General features: G+C 47.5%; 1 protein-coding gene across 1 annotated transcript; it reads right to left on the bottom strand.

Annotated features, from left to right (window-relative positions):
• Positions 1-1,612: 1,612 nt before the first annotated feature.
• Positions 1,613-3,075, bottom strand: LOC310800843 (uncharacterized protein). Its single transcript, XM_083664744.1, has 2 exons — positions 2,008-3,075; positions 1,613-1,867 (listed from the first exon to the last, which is right to left on the bottom strand). Exon 1 carries the CDS (start codon positions 2,902-2,904, stop codon positions 2,062-2,064), a length of 843 nt encoding a protein of 280 aa, XP_083520870.1. The 5' UTR covers positions 2,905-3,075; the 3' UTR covers positions 1,613-1,867; positions 2,008-2,061.
• Positions 3,076-11,936: the final 8,861 nt, after the last annotated feature.

The following is an 11,936-nucleotide window of genomic DNA, read 5'->3' as shown; positions in this document are numbered from 1 at the left end:
CTCTGTTTCTAATGCTACTCTTGTGTTCTGAAATGCGAGTTTTCAACTCTCTGATAGTTTTTCCAATGTATACTAGCCCACATGGACACTTCAATAGATACACAACAAATTTAGTTTTACACGAGATCCTACTCTTAATTGAGTACTTTCTTCCAGAGTGAGGATGGAAGAATGTCTCTCCTCTGATCATAGCATTGCATTGAATACAGTTAAAGCAAGGAAAATTACCATTCTGTACATCAGACAAAAAATGGGAGGGGCCAGGGGGGCGTGTGTAGCAGTCAGCTCTAACGATCATATCTCGTACATTTCTTGCCCGTTTTTGAGCAAACAAGGGAGGCTCGCCAAATAAATGGCCCACTTGGGGGTCACTTTGTAAGATATTCCAGTGACTTAAAACACATTTTTTTATTTCCTGAGAAGCAGGTGAAAAAGTAGCAGCACACACTATTCTAGACCCTCGGGCAGGGGTGGACTTCGGGACCAACAGGTCCTCACGTTTCAACCCCCTAACTCTCTGTAGGCTGTTCTCAAGGATTGTGTTGTTAAAACCTTTTACCCTGAACCTTGTACATAGTTCAGCAGCCTGCTCTTCAAACATGTGGTCAGAACTGCAAATCCTCCTAATCCTCAAAAGTTGACTGTATGGCAAACCTCTTTTGAGGCTGGGGGGATGATAGCTAGAGTAGTCCAATAAACTATTCCTGTCTGTCTGTTTTCTATACACCTTTGTCAGTAGTTGTTCAGATTTGTTTACAGAAACATCAAGGAAGGAGACAGTGTCTTCACTGTATTCTAGAGAGAATTTAATAGATGGTAGTCTGGAATTAATATAAACATTGAACTCCTCTAGTTGAGAGTGTGTCCCAGAAAACAGAAAAAATACATCATCAATATATCTGAACCAACACTTCAAAAAAATGGAGAAGGGGTTGTTATTATATACAAAGTCTTCTTCAAACTTTCCCATAAAGAGGTTTGCATAATTAGGGGAACATGGACTACCCATAGAAACTCCCTGGCATTGAAGATAGTAAGAATTCTCAAATTTAAAATAATTGCTATTAAGGATCAATCTTGACAAATCAACCAAAAAGTCAGTCGGGGGCTGAAGCGTCGATCTTCTATTCAAAAAATGTGTTAGAGCTTGTAAGCCCTCCACATGAGGAACATTAGTGTATAGACTGTTGACATCCATGGTACATAAGAATACATTCTCATCAGTGAGCTGTACAGCACCTAACCTATTCAAAAAGTCAGTGGTGTCTTTCAAATAAGAAGGAAGATCAGATACCAACACTTTAATGTGTCTGTCAAGATATTGAGAAATAGGCTCAGTAAGAGATTGTGTGCCAGCCACAATAGGCCTACCAGGCACTGGCTCAACACAGCTCTTATGGATTTTAGGTAAAGTATAGAACACAGGTCGCACAGGGTGCTTCTGTAACAAGAATTTGAATTCGTTTTGGCTGATAAGAGAATTAGCAAGGGCTGTACTAAGAAAATGCTCAACATTCTGAAAAAATTTAAGCGTGGGGTCACCCATTAGGGGAGTATAAAAATCTGTATTACCAAGTTGTCTCAAGATCTCTGTTGTGTACGCTTCTTTAGTCTGGATGACAACAGCGCCCCCTTTGTCGGCATGTTTTATAACAATAGTCGAATCAGTAGAAAGTGCACGTAATGCTTTCTTTTCTTGCAACTCTATATTAGAATAGAGTCTCATTTTATTTTTGTACAAGTGTACCTTTGTAGCTACATCCTCTTCAACCAGTCGGCAAAAGGTGGCCACGGAGGGGTTCAGGGCAGGCGGAACAAAAGTACTTTTAGCCCTCAGGCCTGGTTCAGACGTGGAAATAGGAACAGTCTGTGAACGATTCAAACAAGGACGTGAGTGGGGGGCTCCCTTATCAAAGAAAGCACGTAGTTTAATGTTTCTCAAAAATTTAAACATTTCAATCCTAGTTCTAAAAGAATCAGCTTTAGCAGAGGGAATAAAGGATAAACCTTTTGAGAGGATGGATGCTTCTTGTGGAGACAGGGACCTGCTGGATAGGTTGATCACGTTTTCGCCCTCTGCCGCCGATTCCCTCTCCCTCTGCCGGTGCTGGCGGTGTCGCTTGCCTCCTCTTCGGGTTGGGCGGCGTTTGAGGCCCATATTCTGGTCTGGTACCTGCGTTGTGGGGGTACGCCTAAAAAAGGCTCCCGTCTGGAGCCCCTCATTGGCCCGTCGCTCCCCGAATCCTCCGTGGACAGCCCGTTATAAGCTGTGTGTTCTTCTCGTCTGCGTCGGTATCTCTGATAAGAACCTGAGCCGTCTGATGACAACCAGGAATAGACACGTTTGTTCTTATAGTCAAGGGTGTCTCTGCGATATTTGTTAAGCTTCACTTCCATGACCTGCTTCTCATATGTGTCTTTCAAAGTCATACATGTTGTTTCAATCTCTTTGAGCTGTTGCACGTCGATCTTGTTGGTCATCTCTTTCTTCAGATCCATGATCTCTTTTCTGGTTGTGGACAGTTCAGCGTCAACATGCTTAATGACAAGGAGCATGAGGTCAAAGGAACATTTGTTGAGAATTTCACACCATTGTTGGCAAAACTCGCTGTTGTCTCTTCCAAGCGCTGGTTCTTTGTTCATGCGTAGCCCTCTCGGTATGCGTTTGTTACGCCAGTACTGCGAGAGTGTGGAGCCGTGGAGGCTGGAACGGGTCTCTTTCTTTAGTAGAAACTCGTAGCGTCTGGCTAGTGAGGCCACATTGTCAGAAGCAAGGACATCGGAAGACAGTGCAGTAGACACGATTGGAAATAAATTTAAAATACCATCGGAGTCGGAATCCGAGAAGGCCCGAGTAGCAGCTCTTTCATCTGTTAGGCCGTCTATTTCCTGGTACGACGCCATCTTAGTCCGTTTCTGGCAGGTAGAAGGTAGGTAGAGGTGCGTCACCCAAAAATAATTGTCCAAATAGTCAGTGACTAGAAGTCACGACTGGTGAGCACTCTCAAAAGTTTCAAAAAGTTACGGTGCACGGCTCAAAAAATAATAAGAGAGGGGCAAAAAACCAGCACTCAAAATAATTCCTTTTGGTTGTTTTATTTACCTTCAAGCAAGTGACAATGTACGTTTCGGCGTGGAGCCTTCCTCAGCATTGTGCTGACAGAAGACGGACATGACGTATAAATAGTGTCAAACCGGAAATACAATCAATTACATTATCAAGTACTAGGCAATATCTCACAACATAAAATAACAATGAATATAATATCAAAAACATCAGAGAATATCAAAAAAGAGATAAAGGTACAATTTTAAACAGTATACTTGTATATAAGTCTGTATATATTACACAGCAGGAATGCAATAATGTTTTGCAGACGATAAGAATGAGGCTGGATGGCCACACTTGTGTTAAATAAGCACAGATGAAAAGTCAACATATTAGAATAACAAAAATCAGTAAGAAAATATTTAAAATAGAATTAGAAAAATACATAATATAATGCATATAAGTGAATGCATCGGATAGAGATACTGCAGGTCCACACATGACGCTCCCACACTGCCTTACAGTGCAAGAGCATCATGCGTGAACCCACAGCACATCCACCCGACGCACCCCCTAAAGAAAACAACCTAGCAAAAGTTCTTCATTCAAGCCTTTGGGGTGTTCTGTCTGTAAGGTAAGTATCCAAAATGCCTCTCTTTGTAACAAGGCCTTGTCTCTGTCACCCCCCCTCTTCAGTGGACTGACCTGTTCTATACCCTGGAACCTGAGGGAACACACGTCGTGACCAAACTCATTAAAATGCCTGGCGACAGAGGATTTTATATCTCTGTTTCTAATGCTACTCTTGTGTTCTGAAATGCGAGTTTTCAACTCTCTGATAGTTTTTCCAATGTATACTAGCCCACATGGACACTTCAATAGATACACAACAAATTTAGTTTTACACGAGATCCTACTCTTAATTGAGTACTTTCTTCCAGAGTGAGGATGGAAGAATGTCTCTCCTCTGATCATAGCATTGCATTGAATACAGTTAAAGCAAGGAAAATTACCATTCTGTACATCAGACAAAAAATGGGAGGGGCCAGGGGGGCGTGTGTAGCAGTCAGCTCTAACGATCATATCTCGTACATTTCTTGCCCGTTTTTGAGCAAACAAGGGAGGCTCGCCAAATAAATGGCCCACTTGGGGGTCACTTTGTAAGATATTCCAGTGACTTAAAACACATTTTTTTATTTCCTGAGAAGCAGGTGAAAAAGTAGCAGCACACACTATTCTAGACCCTCGGGCAGGGGTGGACTTCGGGACCAACAGGTCCTCACGTTTCAACCCCCTAACTCTCTGTAGGCTGTTCTCAAGGATTGTGTTGTTAAAACCTTTTACCCTGAACCTTGTACATAGTTCAGCAGCCTGCTCTTCAAACATGTGGTCAGAACTGCAAATCCTCCTAATCCTCAAAAGTTGACTGTATGGCAAACCTCTTTTGAGGCTGGGGGGATGATAGCTAGAGTAGTCCAAGAAACTATTCCTGTCTGTCTGTTTTCTTCCTTGATGTTTCTGTAAACAAATCTGAACAACTACTGACAAAGGTGTATAGAAAACAGACAGACAGGAATAGTTTCTTGGACTACTCTAGCTATCATCCCCCCAGCCTCAAAAGAGGTTTGCCATACAGTCAACTTTTGAGGATTAGGAGGATTTGCAGTTCTGACCACATGTTTGAAGAGCAGGCTGCTGAACTATGTACAAGGTTCAGGGTAAAAGGTTTTAACAACACAATCCTTGAGAACAGCCTACAGAGAGTTAGGGGGTTGAAACGTGAGGACCTGTTGGTCCCGAAGTCCACCCCTGCCCGAGGGTCTAGAATAGTGTGTGCTGCTACTTTTTCACCTGCTTCTCAGGAAATAAAAAAATGTGTTTTAAGTCACTGGAATATCTTACAAAGTGACCCCCAAGTGGGCCATTTATTTGGCGAGCCTCCCTTGTTTGCTCAAAAACGGGCAAGAAATGTACGAGATATGATCGTTAGAGCTGACTGCTACACACGCCCCCCTGGCCCCTCCCATTTTTTGTCTGATGTACAGAATGGTAATTTTCCTTGCTTTAACTGTATTCAATGCAATGCTATGATCAGAGGAGAGACATTCTTCCATCCTCACTCTGGAAGAAAGTACTCAATTAAGAGTAGGATCTCGTGTAAAACTAAATTTGTTGTGTATCTATTGAAGTGTCCATGTGGGCTAGTATACATTGGAAAAACTATCAGAGAGTTGAAAACTCGCATTTCAGAACACAAGAGTAGCATTAGAAACAGAGATATAAAATCCTCTGTCGCCAGGCATTTTAATGAGTTTGGTCACGACGTGTGTTCCCTCAGGTTCCAGGGTATAGAACAGGTCAGTCCACTGAAGAGGGGGGGTGACAGAGACAAGGCCTTGTTACAAAGAGAGGCATTTTGGATACATACCTTACAGACAGAACACCCCAAAGGCTTGAATGAAGAACTTTTGCTAGGTTGTTTTCTTTAGGGGGTGCGTCGGGTGGATGTGCTGTGGGTTCACGCATGATGCTCTTGCACTGTAAGGCAGTGTGGGAGCGTCATGTGTGGACCTGCAGTATCTCTATCCGATGCATTCACTTATATGCATTATATTATGTATTTTTCTAATTCTATTTTAAATATTTTCTTACTGATTTTTGTTATTCTAATATGTTGACTTTTCATCTGTGCTTATTTAACACAAGTGTGGCCATCCAGCCTCATTCTTATCGTCTGCAAAACATTATTGCATTCCTGCTGTGTAATATATACAGACTTATATACAAGTATACTGTTTAAAATTGTACCTTTATCTCTTTTCTGATATTCTCTGATGTTTTTGATATTATATTCATTGTTATTTTATGTTGTGAGATATTTCCTAGTACTTGATAATGTAATTGATTGTATTTCCGGTTTGACACTATTTATACGTCATGTCCGTCTTCTGTCAGCACAATGCTGAGGAAGGCTCCACGCCGAAACGTACATTGTCACTTGCTTGAAGGTAAATAAAACAACCAAAAGGAATTATTTTGAGTGCTGGTTTTTTGCCCCTCTCTTATTATTTTTTGAGCCGTGCACCGTAACTTTTTGAAACTTTTGAGAGTGCTCACCAGTCGTGACTTCTAGTCACTGACTATTTTGACCAAACATAAGTATAACTAGAGATATAATACGGAAGCTAAGGATAGAATTTGAAAAATGACAGGGAAAGCATATTAACTAATAGCCTAGGAATGTATCAATGTGACTGTGGAAGCGTGAAAACCCCGGATGTATCACTGTTGCTGCCAACCTGGGTCAGGTGGAGTGCTGGATAGGGGAAGGCATCCTTGGGCCGTTCTTCATTCTCTATGCAATGTCTAATCTATGGATGGTGAGAAAAATATTTCTCGCGAAAGCGCGGTGGTAGCGTCGAAGCACCCCTCTCGTGCTGACAAGCGGGCAGGTGACTCTCACGGAGGTTGCGGTCCGTTACCTGTCTGACATAACAGCGCCATGGGTGAGGAAAGGGTGGTGGCCCCTCGTCGACGGGAGACGTTAAACTTTCCCGAATGGCCGTGGGAGAGCTAGACCAGTTCTTGGTCAGGCTTGAACACAACCCGGTCAGTCACACGGGCAAATGGGGATAACACGGGCGGTTGACTGACGGGGGTTTGAATAAAAATGTCCGGCATTTCAGGGGTGCCACATCAAGTGAGGGGCTCCGTGGAATGTGAATCTAATGGTCGCCCATGCCCTCTGAATGACATAGTGATGATATTCAATGTGCGCGAGAAAATGGCGAGAGTAACCATGGCCCCCTTAAACTAGCCAAATGCCTCATCATTTAATTAGTGACGCACATGAATGGATGAACGAGATTCCCACTGGCCCTACCTACTAGCCAGCGAAACCACAGCCAAGGGAACGGGCTTGGCAGAATCAGCAGGGACAGAAGACCCTGTTGAGTTTGACTCTAGTCTGGCACTGTGAGGAGACATGAGAGGTGTAGAATAAGTGGGAGGCTTCGGCCGCCGGTGAAATACCACTACTCCCATCGTGCCCTGGAAAGCGTTGCGGTCCCGGTGGCATCCGGTGAGCTCTCGCTGGCCCTTGAAAATCCGGGGGAGAAGGTGTAAATCTCGCGCCAGGCCGTACCCATATCCGCAGCAGGTCTCCAAGGTGAACAGCCTCTGGCATGTTAGACGAAGGTGGGTAAGGGAAGTCGGCAAGTCAGATCTGTAACTTCGGGATAAGGATTGGCTCTAAGGGCTGGGTCGGTCGGGCTGGGGTGCGAAGCGGGGCTGGGCTCAATCTTTTCGGCCGGATTGTCGTGGAGCTCAACCCCTACACGAAGTAGGAACGTGACAGGCCGTGAAGTGTGAAGGAGGATGCTGGCTGAAGGGCAAATGAGGTAGTGACGCAAGATTGTCGAGGGGGTGCGGTCGCGAGCAGTCCTGGCCGCTCAACTCGATCATGGGCACACGGAAGAGCGATAAATGGGAAATGAGACGGTCCCGCTTTCTGCAAAACACCCTACTATCTGGCCCCGGCGAGCTGCGAAGACCTGGGCTCCCTGAACCTATCTGAATCTAGCTTTCTGATGACAACCTCGCAAAAAGTGGAGCCTTGAAACACAAGTGGAAGAGGCTTGAAAGTGGTGCATGAGGCGGTCGAGGTTAACACCCGCCTAAACAAAGTGTAACAAAGCGGCTGGCGCCTAACAGCTGACTTGGAACTGGTGCGGACCAGGAGAAGCCGAAGCTTTTCTCGGCCGGATCAATATGGTTCTAGAGTCAAAAGCGCCAGCAAGAAAAAATGGCTCGCTCCCTGTGGGTGGGCTGTTTCCGTCTGTGGCTCTTAATATTCATTACAGGCAGGTTTCCATCCTGACTGGTCTCCAGCCACCACGGGGAACAACAATGATCGATTGGCAAACATGACTCGCCATCGGAGGGCCCCCGCCGGCCAGCCTAGCTGGTGTTCGGGCGGATGGTTCCTCCGGCCTGCAAGTCCTTCCCTAGTTCTAGTCCTGGGGAGTGAAACCGAGTAGCCCCGCCTGCCCAAGAAGCCTCGTAGGGCCATCCAAAGAAATACACCCCTGTGGTCATGGTCGAGCTGACCGATTGGTAAACAAAACTCACCTTGGGGGGCCCCCACCGGCCGACATAGTCGGTGTTCGGGTGGACGGTTCCCCCGCCTGTGAGTCTGTCTCTAACTGTAGCCCCAGTGAGCGAGGCCGAGATACCCAATCGGCCTGAGCAACACTACAGAGCCATCAACGGAACTTCAAATTGGACTTGGCCTGGCCTGGGCATGATGGGAGAGCCAGACCAAAGTCCTGGGAGAGCAATAAAACTAACTCCCAAAACCCTCACGTGTCATTTGTTCCAATAAAGAATGATACAACACTAGCAAAGTAGCACGACTCATGCTTTGCCTGGCCTGTATGTGCATCCCGCTGCTGATATGAATGTATCCCCTGCCAACCCTGCATGAATGATTGCTTGCTTCCGCAGATTAGAGAATGGCGCCCATAAGAAGGAGGTACGGGGACAGAAGGCTGATGAACCCGAGCGCGGGGAGGCGTAGGAGGTCAGCGGACGAGGTCAAAGGGGTTAAGATCCCTGACAGAGTGCCGGAGAGGCTGAGGTGGAGAGTCGGGCGGCACTAGGTGTGATCACCGGCTTCCTCGAGGACCAGAAAGTGGACTTCCCGAGGGACGGGGGGCTTCGTGCAGTCGTCCCTGAGGACAAGTTCCAGATGGTTATCCACCTAGAGTGGTCAGCCCTGTTCCTAAAAGTCATCCCAATTGACAGGAGTGACAACTGGGATGCCGAGAGGGCCATCAGCCTGGCAACCAGGCGGATAATGAGCCAGGTAGAACGGCTGAGACGGGAGGGGAAGATAAGCGAGGAACAGACTCCTGTCCCCGTCCCCCTGATACTCCCGGAGGGCAACTATTACTGTGTCGGCCTTGACCGGCTTAAGTTATATATGGGGTGGGGGGAGAGCACCCTGGAGGATGCCCTGAAAGCCCTGTAAAGAGGATGTGCAATGCTGCTTGCTTGTGTTGATGTCAATGTGCATGTGTTCTAAATAAAAATGTGTTCTTGTTAACCCTGTCTCATGAGTGGTAAATGTGTGGCCTCATTACATCAATGGTGAGTGGAAAATAAAGGGGTCTGTTGGGGTCTGAAGCGGGAATTTGGTGAAGGGTCATATGCCCCTTTGAAAAGGTGGTGAGGGGAGAAGAGTGTGACTGAAACCTGAATAAGGGAAGAGAAGATCGAGATATTCGCAGAAGGACATCAACGAGGAACGCCCACCAGCGAGGACGAGGACGGTGCCATGGAGGGGATCAGAGGAACCATCGACAAGAGACGCCCTTCAGCGGGAACGAGGATGGTGCCATGGAGACGCAAGGAGATCGGAGGAGCACCCTAGAGGTCGCCGAGGGGCGTCCTGGGATGAGCACAAGTATTCAAGAGAGCGAAACCCTATAGGTCGCCGAGGGGCGACCTGGGGTAAGTACAGGGGTTCAAGAGGATGATACCCTATAGGTCGCTGAGGGGCGACCTGGGGTAAATACATGCCCTAGAGGTCAACGAGGGTTGTCCTGGGGCACGTAACAAGCCCGCAGATGGGTGATCAATCGATCACGGGCAAGGAGGAGAGACCCACGCACTGGAGACGACCAGCGTGGGACTCAAGAAACCCCAGAGGGGGCAAAAGGAGAGCACACTCCGGAACCATTACAGGAACTTCAGGCAATACAACCCAAGCCGAGAGAAAACGAGAATTGACTGAGATTCTCTCTGATACTGCCCAGAGTAAGACGCAGGCAAGGCCAAGTGCCTGAGAGTCACCTCGTGTGGCCTGTCCACTAATGAGACATGTTGAGATGATGAATACTGCCCAACTACCAAGAATGAACGCCCTAACAGATGCAGTCTCGAATGCCAAGAAGTTTGAGATGAAAATGCAGAAATGAAAAGAGATGGGATGACATACCAGCGGAAACCCTAGCCTCACAAGGCAGGACAAGAGGGTGAAGACCGGGGTCAGCCCCCCGACACACAACGCATAACTCGAGTTCACTCAGATGCAGTCTCAGAGTGCCAAGAAATCTGGGACCAGAGTGCAGGAACGTAAAGTGATGGGAGGACATACCAGCGGAAACCCCCGCTGACTCAACCTCATTAAAAAGGACAAGAGGATGAAGACCGGGGGGCCATCCCTCAACACACACAAGCAGAACTGGAGTCCAAACTGACCGAATGGCAAGAGTGATCTGCCCATGAAGGGCCCTCATCGGCTGGCATCGCCAGTGTTCGGATGAACGGTTCCTTCAACTAGGCAGGTCTGAACAAAAAAGGTGATGAGTCTAAAGGAAATGGCCCAACCAAATAAAGCGATCCCATATTGAATGTCTGGCAATTCATTTAAGGCATGAAGTGATGAATAGGTAGGCACTTGTAGTACCTCTCCTCCCCTGAGTAAATCCAGGCCAGCCTGGTAACCCAAGCTGCTGTAATTTGACCTAAATGCACCTTAATGAGCGCAAAGCGTTGACAAAGAGAACAATACTTTAGAATCTTCCAAGAGGTGATAGCTACTAATGTCAGGTACAGGTTTGATCGAGATCCCAACCAACCTAGGATACCCCCGACAGAGGCAGGGGGGTGCGGAGGCCGCGGGGCCCCCAAGGTGCTGGGAGGGTCTGCGTCACACGAGTGTTGTCTGACTCTGCCTCTTAGCAGCAAACCAGAGCGGAGATCCAGCCTTGCCCCTGCCTGCCCCAGGCGGATGGGGGCGGCTGCCTCACTGCCTCTAACCGCTGTGGGGGTAGGCACGCCAGTGCCCTCGCCTAACTCACACGGCCCCTGCTGGAGGGGTCAGAGTGGCTGGGATTCTCAACGGCGCAGCCTCCCTCGCCCACCCTACTCATAGCAATAACAGGTAGAAAGGAAGAGATAGAGCCTAGAAGAAATCCCATACTAACCTTCCCCATGTCCCTTCTATATAGGAACGACGAGGCGAGCATGAGCGGGAGGAGCCGAAGAGAAAGGAGGAGGGCGAACGCGAGGGCAAGGAGACTCAGGGAAGAGAGGGAAAGAAGAAGAGGGGAGAGGGCCAGGCTGGCCTTCATGAATGCGGCCTACAGGAAAGGATGCAGGTTCTTTCTCAGCGACATGGGAGTCACTTGTCTTGACGAGATCAGAAGGAATTTCCCCCTATGGATGGCTATAGGGACCTCATCCTTCCTCCTCCAAGTGATCCCAGGATGTGGAAACAGTGAGGAGGATCAGTTAATAGCCAAGAGCCAGGCGGAGGTTGAGATGGACCTCATTGCCGAGGCTATGACAAATTGGGACTTGCCTGAAATAGAAAAAGTATTCTACGTGGCAGTCCCGGTCCCCAGTGAGGACAGGACCTTGACGGCTTGGTGCCTCTGCACCTTTTTAATGTTACTGGGAGTAGGGGAGGAAGACATGGAAGAGGAGATGAAGGAAGTGTGGACGATGGGTGATGTGTATGGGATCTGCCACATATAGCTGCGAGGTGAGGATAGAGAACTGAGCGCCTTGTTGAATAGAGATGGGAGAAGGGGGGCGGGGACAGAGGGACGACCCGACTAACCGAAGGTGATATGACAAGAAGGTGAAAGTCAAAGACCGAACAGAATAGACATTAAAACCTGTATGTGCATACTTATCTGTGTTGCAGGTGGTGCAGCGATGGCCAACCAGAGGGCAATTCTTCATGGAAGATGGCACTTCCTCCATGAGACGAGACTCAGGGAGCTGAGGAGGGATCTAGTCGGAGGGAGGGACAGAACATACAGACAACTGGCCATTGGATGCTTCGTGGAAGAGGGACTATTATACGACTGGGAAA

Source organism: Poromitra crassiceps (assembly GCF_964638095.1).
Source record: "Poromitra crassiceps genome assembly, contig: HAP1_SCAFFOLD_102, whole genome shotgun sequence".
Lineage (NCBI taxonomy): Eukaryota > Metazoa > Chordata > Actinopteri > Beryciformes > Melamphaidae > Poromitra > Poromitra crassiceps.
Note: the sequence above shows the minus strand (reverse complement) of the source record. Positions and strands in the feature narration are given on the sequence as shown.